At 31.1% G+C, this 11756-nt stretch overlaps 4 protein-coding genes across 4 annotated transcripts; 2 read left to right on the top strand and 2 right to left on the bottom strand. All coding sequences in view use genetic code 12, as the record gives it.

The window, feature by feature from the left end:
• Window positions 1-512: 512 nt before the first annotated feature.
• Window positions 513-1931, bottom strand: RJT21DRAFT_115953 (uncharacterized protein; the record flags this gene model as incomplete). The annotated part of the gene is made up of 1 exon (XM_064880380.1): window positions 513-1931. One exon carries the CDS (start codon window positions 1929-1931, stop codon window positions 513-515), a length of 1419 nt encoding a protein of 472 aa, XP_064736221.1.
• A 934-nt stretch (window positions 1932-2865) lies between these two features.
• Window positions 2866-4568, bottom strand: RJT21DRAFT_122704 (putative pantothenate transporter). The gene has a single exon (XM_064882480.1). It carries the CDS (start codon window positions 4416-4418, stop codon window positions 2886-2888), a length of 1533 nt encoding a protein of 510 aa, XP_064736220.1. The 5' UTR covers window positions 4419-4568; the 3' UTR covers window positions 2866-2885.
• Window positions 4569-6377: 1809 nt separating this feature from the next.
• MDH1 (malate dehydrogenase) lies at window positions 6378-7684 on the top strand. The gene has a single exon (XM_064884960.1). The coding sequence runs from the start codon at window positions 6512-6514 to the stop codon at window positions 7520-7522; it is 1011 nt and encodes a 336-aa protein (XP_064736219.1). The 5' UTR covers window positions 6378-6511; the 3' UTR covers window positions 7523-7684.
• A 240-nt stretch (window positions 7685-7924) lies between these two features.
• On the top strand, window positions 7925-11664 carry CRM1 (exportin). Its single transcript, XM_064882479.1, has one exon. It carries the CDS (start codon window positions 8304-8306, stop codon window positions 11550-11552), a length of 3249 nt encoding a protein of 1082 aa, XP_064736218.1. The 5' UTR covers window positions 7925-8303; the 3' UTR covers window positions 11553-11664.
• Window positions 11665-11756: the final 92 nt, after the last annotated feature.

Below are 11756 nucleotides of genomic sequence, written 5' to 3'. Positions count from 1 at the left end.
CACTCTAAATTTTAAGGCGTCTTTCATGACGTATATATTCGCCTATACAGTTTGTGGGTGTGTTGTCATTTTGTTACGTGGGAAATGAGAATTCAAAATAAATAAACATGAAACACCTCACTGTAAATACAGGTGATGCGTACGGGACTTAAACGTCCAGCAATATAATATTAGCTCATTTTGATTTTATATTTCAATAGTTAAGCGAATCTTTGTTATTGTTACTGTTATTGTTTCTATATATACTGTTATAATGTTATAATTTTAATGATACCTCGGACCGGAAATCTTCATACTACCGGATAAGAATGTTTAGTATACAGTGTTGCTTTTTGTTCGTACTTTGACCGGAATTGAATGGCACACTTTAACATAGTGAGCTTGAAAGCAAAGCTAATTGATATGTAGATGGAGTAGAAATTGGCTTGATTTGAAACCCGATGCCACATCTGTAGAATGTAAGATATTCCCAATTGGTTCTACGTCATCAAAATCAATAGAAGTTAGTATATTTAATCTATTTCGCAATCTAATAAATCAAACAATGATCCAATAACTTTATCAGCCCCAGCTCTAACCCCATTATGGAAGAATTCACTAGTAATGAATTGTTTAAGATTGCCATTACCTTTGAAAACTTCCTGTTTAACTTTCCTTGTAACATCGAAATCAACATATTGATCATAGACATAAGTAGCAGCAACAATAGGTACTTTAGTTTCATAAAGAATTTGAGTATCATATAATTTAGACCATTTTTCATTGGTATGTAAAGCATATGCCAATGACTTAAATGGTTCAAGTTCTACATAATCTTCAAACATTGATTTATATACCATTTCTCCAGTGAAATATGTAACTTCATTCTTTTCACTGTATACAAATGAACTATTGTTTGGTAAGTACCTCAATCTATCGGCACTCCAATCACTGGTCTTAACTTTCAAGTTATTACCATCACAATAGATAGCTTCTTGGAATAAAGCATAGATAATATTGGTATCAAAACTATATTCCCTTTCCACAGCAGTAAGTATTTGATAAGTTGGGAATCCAAATAATTTCAAATCATAATCAAATTTAACAACTAATTGATGAATATTATCAGTACCTCCAGTACCTCCAAATGATAATCCAAGTTGTTGAAATCTTTCAACTGAGAGAGTACCTCCATTAGGTAATTTAACAGTATTTTCATTTAAATATTTCAAGATATTTTGTATTCTTGCTTTATCAGCAGGATATTTATTGAAATAATGAATATTTCTTTCTTTGGTTCTTTCATAAGTAGCAGCATATACATCATCTGGACCATAATTGATGGGAGGAACTCCACCAGTAATTAATATTTCCTTTAAAGATTGAGGATATTTCGATACATAAGTGAAACTAGTAAATCCACCATAAGATTGTCCAATAAGTGACCATTTACCTTCATCTCCAAGTAAACTAATTCTAACTCTTTCATAATCTTCCACAATAGAATCGGCTCTAAAATTAAGGATAAAATCTAATTGTCTTTGAGTATATGCTGATTCACTTTCACCATCTAATCGAGGAACTAATTGGTTAAATGTTTGTCTTTCTAATGGTGTACTTAATCCAGTACCTCTTTGATCAAGAAATACAATTTGATACCCCTTATCAATAAGAACTTTTGTATAACCAGAATTATCTAAGGGTACTCCACATGGGAAACCCGGACCTCCTTGAATATAACTAATTAATTTAGGAGTTTCTGGAAGTATTAATTTATTTTGAATCAATTGCTTATCTCCATGAAGAGTTTCATCATACTTCTGAGTAATATTAACTACTACAGAAATGGTGGTTTCATTACTCTTTTCAGTATAATTAAGAGGCAATTTGTACAAGAGTCGTGTGTTGACTAACAGCTTCACTTTGAAGGAGTCAATTACTTCGTAAGTCATAATATACTTGTTATAATGTGTTACAGTTAGTTAGACAATGAGTGTGGAGATAGATCGGTTCCTGATTGAGTTCTCCGAAAAGTGAAAAGTTGAAAAGTTCGGTGTTCTTCAAACTGTAAACCAAACAAAAATGCTGGTTAGAACGGGCGCAAAGTTATCTTATCATGGCTAAAATTATATAATTTTACCACATTGCTACTAACTTTAAGATGAGCAAAGAATGGTTCTAAAGATAAATTGAAGAGAAAACGACTAAGCGGAAGTCCTTGTAAGACTTCGCAATTGTTCGTTCACTTGATAGGTCCTTCACGGGGAATTAATGGGGATTTAGTATTATTGTTTTCGAATGATCTTAGTTCTGGGACTATGCCTATTGAGTGTGGGAGTGTTATCGATTAAATTGAATTCAGGTTATTATTAACATTTCAATTATATTTAGGTTATTACTAACTAAAAGCATGGAATAGTTGTCCGTTCTTTAACATTTGACTTTATTATGTCGATAGCGGCTGATCGTTTGTTCCCTAAAGGTTGTTTTTGATTTCTAAGAGTTTGTGTGGGGGTATTATAGGTATTTAAAGTCATGTTTTATCTTGAAACATTTTTGAATATACACTATTATATAAATTGATTCATCCATGTAGTTTAAATAAGTTCAATTCTTACGTACATTGTTGGATTTGGCTGTAAAAAGCTGACAAAAGGTATATAAAGTACAAAAAGAGTCACTGGGTAAGAGGATGATACAGCATGAATTCACCAGCTACGTCTAGAAGAGACTAGTAATTGAAGACTGCTCAAAATATTTTGTTCACTTGGGATAGCGATATCTAATATGTGGCTCCAAATGAGCTCCATTTCATATTATTTAGAGCTGAACTAGATCATTGCAGGGCAGGGAATCATCAGAATAGTTTTACATATTTGCAATAACACATTAGTTTTTTATTCTAACTATACACTAATTGTAGATATCTCTTCTTCTGCCTCATGAACATCAGATTCTTTCAGACCAACACTTGCATCACTCGGGACTTGTCCGCAATAACAATCTTCTGGGGCCCTACGTTTGATTTCATACTTGGAATACATATACATGGCAAAGGCAGTAAAACCTTCAAGAGCAAAAAGAGCCAACGAAATTGGATATCCAACACCATAATAAGGAGCATTTCCTGAAGGATATAACAATAATGGAACCCAGGCCCTGAACACATATGCAATAATTTCACCGACGACAAGAGTCAAAACTTTACGCTCACCATCATGGCCCAAAAGTTCATTTAGCCAAACTACAACAATTGGAGCACCTGAATGTTCAATAAACATTAAAAGCCAACCAGCATACATAGCATGAATATTATGGGCCGGCCAAATCACAAGAATAATAGACCCAACCACCGCCATAAAAGAACAGAATGATATAAATATCCAACGATGACCATAATAATCCGAGAGCCAAGCAACTAATAAGTTTGTAACGAATTCAATAGCATTTCCAATAGTTGGAATTGTATTTAATTGGTAAACTGTATATCTTCCAGTACTCTTTAAATACAAGTTGAAAAATTCAGGTAATCTTGCAGCAATGAAATGACAAGTATATATAAGAGTAAACAAATAGGTATATGGACTTTTGGCAACTCTTTTAACTAAAGCAAAATTCAACTCCCCTGTATATGGTTTTCTGTTAATCTTTTCCATTCTTTCAATTGCAAACTGTTTCTCTTCTGGTGTTATCCAGAAAGCTTTTGTTTGGGAAGGAGTATCTGGAAGTGCAAAGTAACCATAAATTGCTAGTGGCAAACCGATAACCCCATCAAAGATAAAAAGCCATTGCCAAGATTCCAAACCATTTCTACCATTCATACCTTTATATAACCCAGCTTGAATATAACCAGAAAACATTTTAGCAGCTGGAGAAGATGCTTCGTAAATTAATGATCGTTTAGCTAATTCAGAAGGTGTATACCAATCAGCAAATAGAAGCATAGAACCGGCAAATGCTGGTGCTTGTAAAAGACCAATAAAGAATCTGATTGCATACAAAGTATTAATATTCTTAGCACCAGCCATGGACATGACAAGAGATCCCCATAAAAATTGAAAAGCAGGAAGCCAATAACGAATACGCAGTCTAGTAACTAAAAATGTAGTAGGTAAATGTCCAACAATATATCCAATAGTCCACCAAGTTGTCAAAAGATTATACTCATTATCTTTCATATGAAAATGAGTTTCCATACCAGAAACATATGCGTTTTTGATATTTGCCTCATCTAGATATTTAATAAATTCCGTTAAACAGATATAGGAAAGGACCCACCAATCAAGCTTGAAAATGAATTTGGATCTACTCTCCCATAAAAAGGTTGAAAATCCCCTCTTTGGGCATGAGTCACTGTTGCAGCATTCATTTGCTTCTCCTTCAATAGTACAACACTCCTTTGTGTTGGCAACTTCATCAACAGTTTTCTCCAAAACCATCTTGTCTCTGAATATCTACAAAAGCAAAAATACAAATATCCAGACATATAACTGTCATTTTATAGACTTTGATATTTCATTACGTTGGCATAAGCAGTAACCATCAAGGTTAAATGGTCTTTGGTTCATCTAATATTAGTTGTTTCAAAGCCTTTCCAAGCCATCATATGAGAATTTAAATTTTCCAATTTAAGAAAACAGAGTATGAGCCATAAAAAAACCAAAAAAAATATAGAAAAGATATTCTTCGTTACTCTATAAATATACTAATCATCTACACTTACATATATTCGTAGATTGTTGTATACCAATAGTTATTAGAAAGAATGCAACAATAAAGTTGCAACAATTACAATTGCAACAATTATAATTGCAATTTTTTTTGAGCGTTGAGTACTTCTAAATCCAACTGTATAATTAATCCAATAATTAGAAAATTGATAGTGGTTACAAGGCTTAACTTAACTTCTTCATATTACCCTGGTGACTTTTCCTGAAGTTTATCAACTATATAAGTTATGTAATTTGACTGAACATGAACATTTTGCATCTTCTTTCACGTGATGCTTAAAATCAAATTACCGGTCCGAGTAGTTATATACACTCCCTTTCGTTTTGGGACTAAGGTTACATTCATATAGTCTTTGGACCGTTATATTGTTAACAGTTTAAGATGAATGGTTAAATCTTAGAAGAGAAAATATTAGAAAATAATAATGACATTAGGCGAATCGTTGTAGTTTAAATACCGGAATAGTTATAATATTTAAAGTAATATTAATTTTAACTTTATTCAAAATTATTCTAATTCTAATACATTTCCGATTGATCTTAATTTATTTGAAGATTTCTGTTTAAATTTTGTTGTTTTTGTTAGTCACATTTTCTTAAATCTACTTATTACCAATTGAATCTAATATACGAAAATTGAGCTCCACTTAGACCTTTAATACGACTTTTCACAGAAATTATCCAATGCAAATTGCGCCTTTGCTTAGTTTCCCAATGCAGATCTTTAAACATAAAATATCTGCTCTATTAACACTACAATACTAGTATTTTATTAGACTACATTATAAGCATTGCCATTAATAAGTACTACAACTACTAAGTACTGTTATATTAACAATATTACTAGTTCTAACACTTGTCCTGGGACACGCAACTTATATATTAAGCCTCATGCATAGCCAAATCAAATAATCTCCTACCCATCAAGTTCGGAACTTCTTTGCAGTCTTTAACTCAGCCGTAGACACCAATATCGGATTTTTACACCCGTTCTCAACCTACGGATATTCTACTGCCTCGGACGGTAGAGTCAGGAATAGCTGTTGCTGAAAATTCCGGGGAACTTATTTAAGAATCAAATCAGCATATGATCCGGGGTAAGAAAAAAATAGAACTACAAAAATCAAAAATTGTGGACCCACTTAAGCCTATACAGTATAGTATAGACACTACCAATTGCAGAATCGGCAATAAAGTAATTGGTTTTCGCCATTCTTAAATCCTGCCTCGGTGCTTAGCCTGGCAATCGTACAGTACGGTACGTCTGGGGTTTAATCTCCTTACAGTAATAGTTAACGATAACGTGATTATGAACCATGTAGGTAACTGCTGATTACCGAGTATTGGTTATTGACTATACATTATACATTATTCATTATCCACTATATACTCTATACTATTAACTATTTATTGTAGTTCACTATTCACTTATAAATTATAATAAGCTCACTATAACAGTAAAGCATTATAAGCTACTACCCCACTCCCGGAAATCATTGGAACGAACAAACTATTGCCCGGCACGACCAGGAAAAAGCATTTGAATTAATAACGATTCCACTGGACCGGAGTTTGATGAATTTTGGGTCACGTGATCAATAATAAACTCAAAAAATTATGGGGTACCCTTGTGGGAGAATTTTTAAAGAAGAGGGGGGCATTTTCATAAAGTTAAACTGGACTATAAATTATAAGAAAGCCCAGTTTTTTTTCTTATATATATTATTCACTAATTTATTAATTTTAATTAATTAATCAATTGGTTAATAATTACATTTATTTTTAAATTATTCATATAAAATATGGTCAAAGTTGCTGTTTTAGGTGCTGCTGGTGGTATTGGTCAACCATTATCATTATTATTAAAATTAAATTCTAATATTACTGAATTATCATTATTTGATGTTGTTAATGTTCCAGGTGTTGGAGCTGATTTATCTCATATAAATAGTGATGCTTCAACTAAAACATTTTTACCATCTTCAAAAGAAGATAAGACTGCTTTATTAGGTGCTTTAAAAGGTGCTGATTTAGTTGTTATTCCAGCTGGTGTTCCAAGAAAGCCAGGTATGACTAGAGATGATTTATTTAATATTAATGCTTCAATTATTAAATCATTAGCTGAAGGAATTGCTGAAAGTAGTCCAAAAGCTTTTGTATTGGTTATTTCTAATCCAGTTAATTCTACTGTTCCAATTGTGGCTGAAACTTTAAAACAAAAGGGAGTTTATGATCCAGCTAGATTATTTGGTGTTACTACTTTAGATATTGTTAGAGCCAATACTTTTATTGCTCAATTACATCCTGGAGATTCTAAACCATCTGATTTCAATGTAAATGTTGTTGGTGGTCACTCTGGTGAAACTATTGTTCCATTATATTCAATTGGTTCATCAGCTTCATTCTACAATAAATTATCTGAAGAACAAAAGAAGGAATTAATTCATAGAGTTCAATTTGGAGGTGATGAAGTTGTTCAAGCTAAGAATGGTGCTGGATCCGCCACTTTATCTATGGCTTATGCAGGTTATAGATTAGCTGAATCTATTTTAAAATCATTTACTTCAAAGGAAGAAGTTGTTGAAAATACTTATTTGAATTTAGATGCCAGTATTAAAGGAGCTGCTGAAGCTAAGAAATTAGTTGGAGGATTAGAATTCTTTTCATTACCAGTTAAATTAGGTAAGAATGGTATTGAAGAAGTTAAGTATGAAATTTTAACTAAGGTTTCTGCTGATGAAGAAAAGTTATTGGCTGTTGCTAAAGAGCAATTGGCTAAGAACATTGAAAAGGGGGTTGCCTTTGGTAAATAGAGTTGTTAGATTAAGTAGATCTGAATCCTAATGAATCTAAAAGTTTAGTAGAGTGTAAAATCTGAAATCTGAAATCTGAAATCTGAAATCTGAAACCTGAAAAGTGGACAGAGTGTGAACGTTAGAAGACAGTCTAACAGTATCAGACATTACCACTATTTCGTGTACTGTTTGTCACTGTTTGTGACTACTTGGCCACTACTTCACATATTTATCAGATCGGCTAGAGTTCTATTGTTTGTCGGCTCTTTGAATTCTCAGTTCTCAATTCTCAGTTCTCAATTCTCGGTGTACTATGTCGCATGTCGCACCATCGTTCCTCCCCCAGCTCCCATTCCTCACTACCATGCCAACGGGATCCGTAAATAATTTCAGTTCTATTTAAGCATTAATTAGATATATTCTATATTTAACGTATATATACATATATATATATATATATATATTAGTTCCTGTACTATAATCTACTTGCAATTCTGATATTTACGTCAGAGTACTCATCGGTAATCACCATCTCTGTCTTCAGTAGTGTCGAATTTCGAGGTTCATCAATTTGTTGACATTTATTTATTTTTTTTTCGTTGAGTACTGAGTCCTTAGTCCCCTAGCGAAGATCACAGTTAAGAAGTAGTGGTACCAGCCATAAAATAAATACCAATACGAATACGAATACGAACACGAACACGAACAAATTAGAAGATTCTTATAACTTAATTGTCATAGTCATAGTCATTGTTTATTAGTATTAGTATTAGCATTGTTATTATAGTTGTATAACACCATGGAATCCATTCTCGATTTTTCAAAGGATCTAGATTTGGTAGTATTCGATAAAGTGGTTGATTCATTTTATTCTGGTAGTGGAGAAGAACAAAAGAAAGCTCAACTTGTTTTGAATGAATTTCAAGAGAATCCTGAATCTTGGAAACGAGCTGATCAAATATTATCAAATTCAACTAATTCTCAATCAAAATATATTGCTTTATCATGTTTAAATAAATTAATTCAATATAGATGGAAAACTGTTGTAGAAAATGAAAGAATTGGAATTAGAAATTTCATTGTTAATATGATTATTGGATTATGTGATAATGAAAAGATTTTTGAAACTCAACGAGCTTTAATTAATAAAATTGATTTAACTTTAGTATCAATTTTAAAACAAGAATGGCCTCATAATTGGCCTCAATTTATACCTGAAATTGTTTTAAGTTCAAGATCTTCATTTAATGTTTGTGAAAATAATATGATTATTTTAAAATTATTAAGTGAAGAAGTATTTGATTATAGTCAAGATCAATTAACTCAAGCAAAAGCTCAACAATTAAAATCTTCAATGAAAGCAGAATTTGAAGAAATTTTTAAATTATGTTATGAAGTATTAGATAAAACAACTAAACCTTCACTTATTATTGCAACTTTAAATGCTTTACTTAGATATATTCCTTGGATTCCAATGAATTATATATTTCAAACTGATTTATTAAAATTATTAGCAACTAAATTTTTAAGTCCACCAGATACAAGAACTGTTGCATTAAAATGTTTAACTGAAATTGCCAATTTACATTCTCCAGAAAATGAAGAAAAATTTGTAATATTCTTTAAAGATGCCATGCAAGAAATTTATAGTATTATACCATCATCAACAAATTTAAAGGAATCATATAAAATTGCTAGTTCAAATGATCAATCATTTTTACAAGATTTTGCCATGTTTTTATGTACCTTTTTAAGTAATCATTTATCACCATTAGAATCAAGTGAATCCTTACGAGAATTATTATTAAATTCATTATTTTATTTACTTGAATTATCAAGAATTGATGAACGAGAATTATTTAAAACTTGTTTAGATTTTTGGAGTTCATTTGTTCATTCATTATTTTTAGAAATTCAAAATATTCCCAGAAATGAATTAAGTCCTTTATTACAATTAACTTATGGTAGTCAAATTAGAGGTTCAACATCTGGTGGAGCCCCTAATCCGGCAGTATTAGCAAAATTCCCATTAAGACAACATAAATATGAAAAAGTCTTGAGTAAATTAAGATTAGTTATAATTGAAAATATGGTAAGACCAGAAGAAGTTTTAATTGTAGAAAATGATGAAGGAGAAATTGTTCGAGAATTTGTTAAAGAAAGTGATACAATTCAATTATATAAATCTATGAGAGAAGTATTAGTTTATTTAACTCATCTTAATGTAGTTGATACTGAACAAATTATGAGTGAAAAATTAGCTAGACAAATTGATGAAAGTGAATGGTCATGGCAAAATATTAATACATTATGTTGGGCAATTGGTTCAATTTCTGGAGCTATGAATGAAGATATGGAAAAGAAATTTGTTGTATCAGTTATTAAAGATTTATTATCATTAACAGAAATGAAAAGAGGTAAAGATAATAAAGCAGTAGTAGCTTCAAATATTATGTATATTGTTGGACAATATCCTCGATTCTTAAAGGCTCATTGGAAATTTTTAAAGACCGTAGTTAATAAATTATTTGAATTTATGCATGAAACTCATGAAGGAGTTCAAGATATGGCTTGTGATACATTTATTAAAATTACTACTAAATGTAAAAAGCATTTTGTAGCACTTCAACCTCAAGAAAGAGAACCATTTATTAATGAAATTATTGCCAATATTCAATCAATAACTGAAGATTTACAACCTCAACAAGTTCATACATTTTATGAAGCTTGTGGAATTATTGTTAGTGCTCAATCTCAAAAGGAAAGTAGAGATAAATTATTAAATGCATTAATGGCTTTACCAAATATGGCATGGAGTGCAATTGTTCAACAAGCCGGTCAAGATCCTCAATTATTAACTAATACTGAAACAGTTAAAATTATTGCTAATATTATTAAAACTAATGTGGCAGTTTGTAAAGCTTTAGGTCCAGGATTTTATCCTCAATTAGGGTTGATGTATGTTGATATGTTATCATTATATAAAGCTGTATCATCAATGATATCTGATTCTGTTGCTAAAGAAGGTTTAATTTCTACCAAGACTCCTAAAGTTAGAGGGTTAAGAACTATTAAAAAGGAAATTTTAAAGATGATTGAAACTTATATAAATCAAGCAGATAATTTAGAAGAAATTGTTCGAGATTTATCTCAACCATTATTTGCTGCTGTATTAGATGATTATAGTAGTAATGTACCTGATGCAAGAGATGCAGAAGTATTAAATTGTATGACAGCATTAGTTGGTAAAGTTGGACATTTAATTCCTGAAGGAGTAGTATTAATTTTACAAAGTGTATTCGAATGTACTTTAGATATGATTAAAAATGATTTTATTGAATATCCTGAACATCGAGTTGAATTTTATAAATTATTAAAAGAGATTAATGCTAAATCTTTCCAAGCTTTATTACAATTATCTGGTGATGCATTCCAATCATTAATTAATGCAGCTATATGGGCTTTTAAACATAATAATCGTGATGTTGAAGATAATGGATTATCATTAACTTTAGAATTATTAGTTAATGTTGAAAAATTAGGTGATACTCCATTTACTAAAGCATTTTTTGAAAACTTTTATTTCCAAATCTTATCCGATACTTTCTATGTATTTACTCAACCTGATCATAAAGCCGGATTTATTTATCAAGCTCAACTTTTAGCTAAATTAATTCATTTGGTTGAGGATAATATTATTAAATATCCATTATATACTGCAGAACAAGCAGCTGAAGGTACTACTAATTCTGATTATTTAAAACAATATTTAGCTCAACTTTTGGCATCAGCCTTTGATAATTTACAAAAGGAACAGTTGGTTAATTTCTTGAATGTTTTAACTACTGTTTATCATGATCAAACTAAATTCAGAGCCACCTTAAGAGATTTCTTAGTTCAATTAAAGGAATTTGGAGGTGATCCAACTGATTACTTATTTGCAGAAGATAAAGAAATCGAAAGACAAGAACAGAACAGACTTAAGAGAGAAAAGGATATGCAAGTCGGTGGTTTAATTAAACCTTCTGAACTTGAAGAAGAAGAATAGGGAGGTCATTTATTGGTTTGTTTGGGGTCAAACTTCATACTGTTTTGATTTGATTTGTTTTGATTTGTTTAGTTTGCTTTTTTGTCACTTTGTTTGTTTGTTTGTTTGTTTGTTTGTTTTGTCTCCTGTTCTGGAGTGTAACCTATGTCACTACGTACCATTCATCATTTTCATGTTGTATTCAATTCCCAATAACGTCATCAT

The sequence above is a fragment of the Scheffersomyces amazonensis genome (assembly GCF_036850825.1).
Source record: "Scheffersomyces amazonensis strain UFMG-HMD-26.3 chromosome Unknown RJT21scaffold_7, whole genome shotgun sequence".
NCBI lineage: Eukaryota > Fungi > Ascomycota > Pichiomycetes > Serinales > Debaryomycetaceae > Scheffersomyces > Scheffersomyces amazonensis.
The sequence above is the reverse complement of the archived record's forward strand: the minus strand, read 5'-3'. Positions and strand labels throughout refer to the sequence as shown.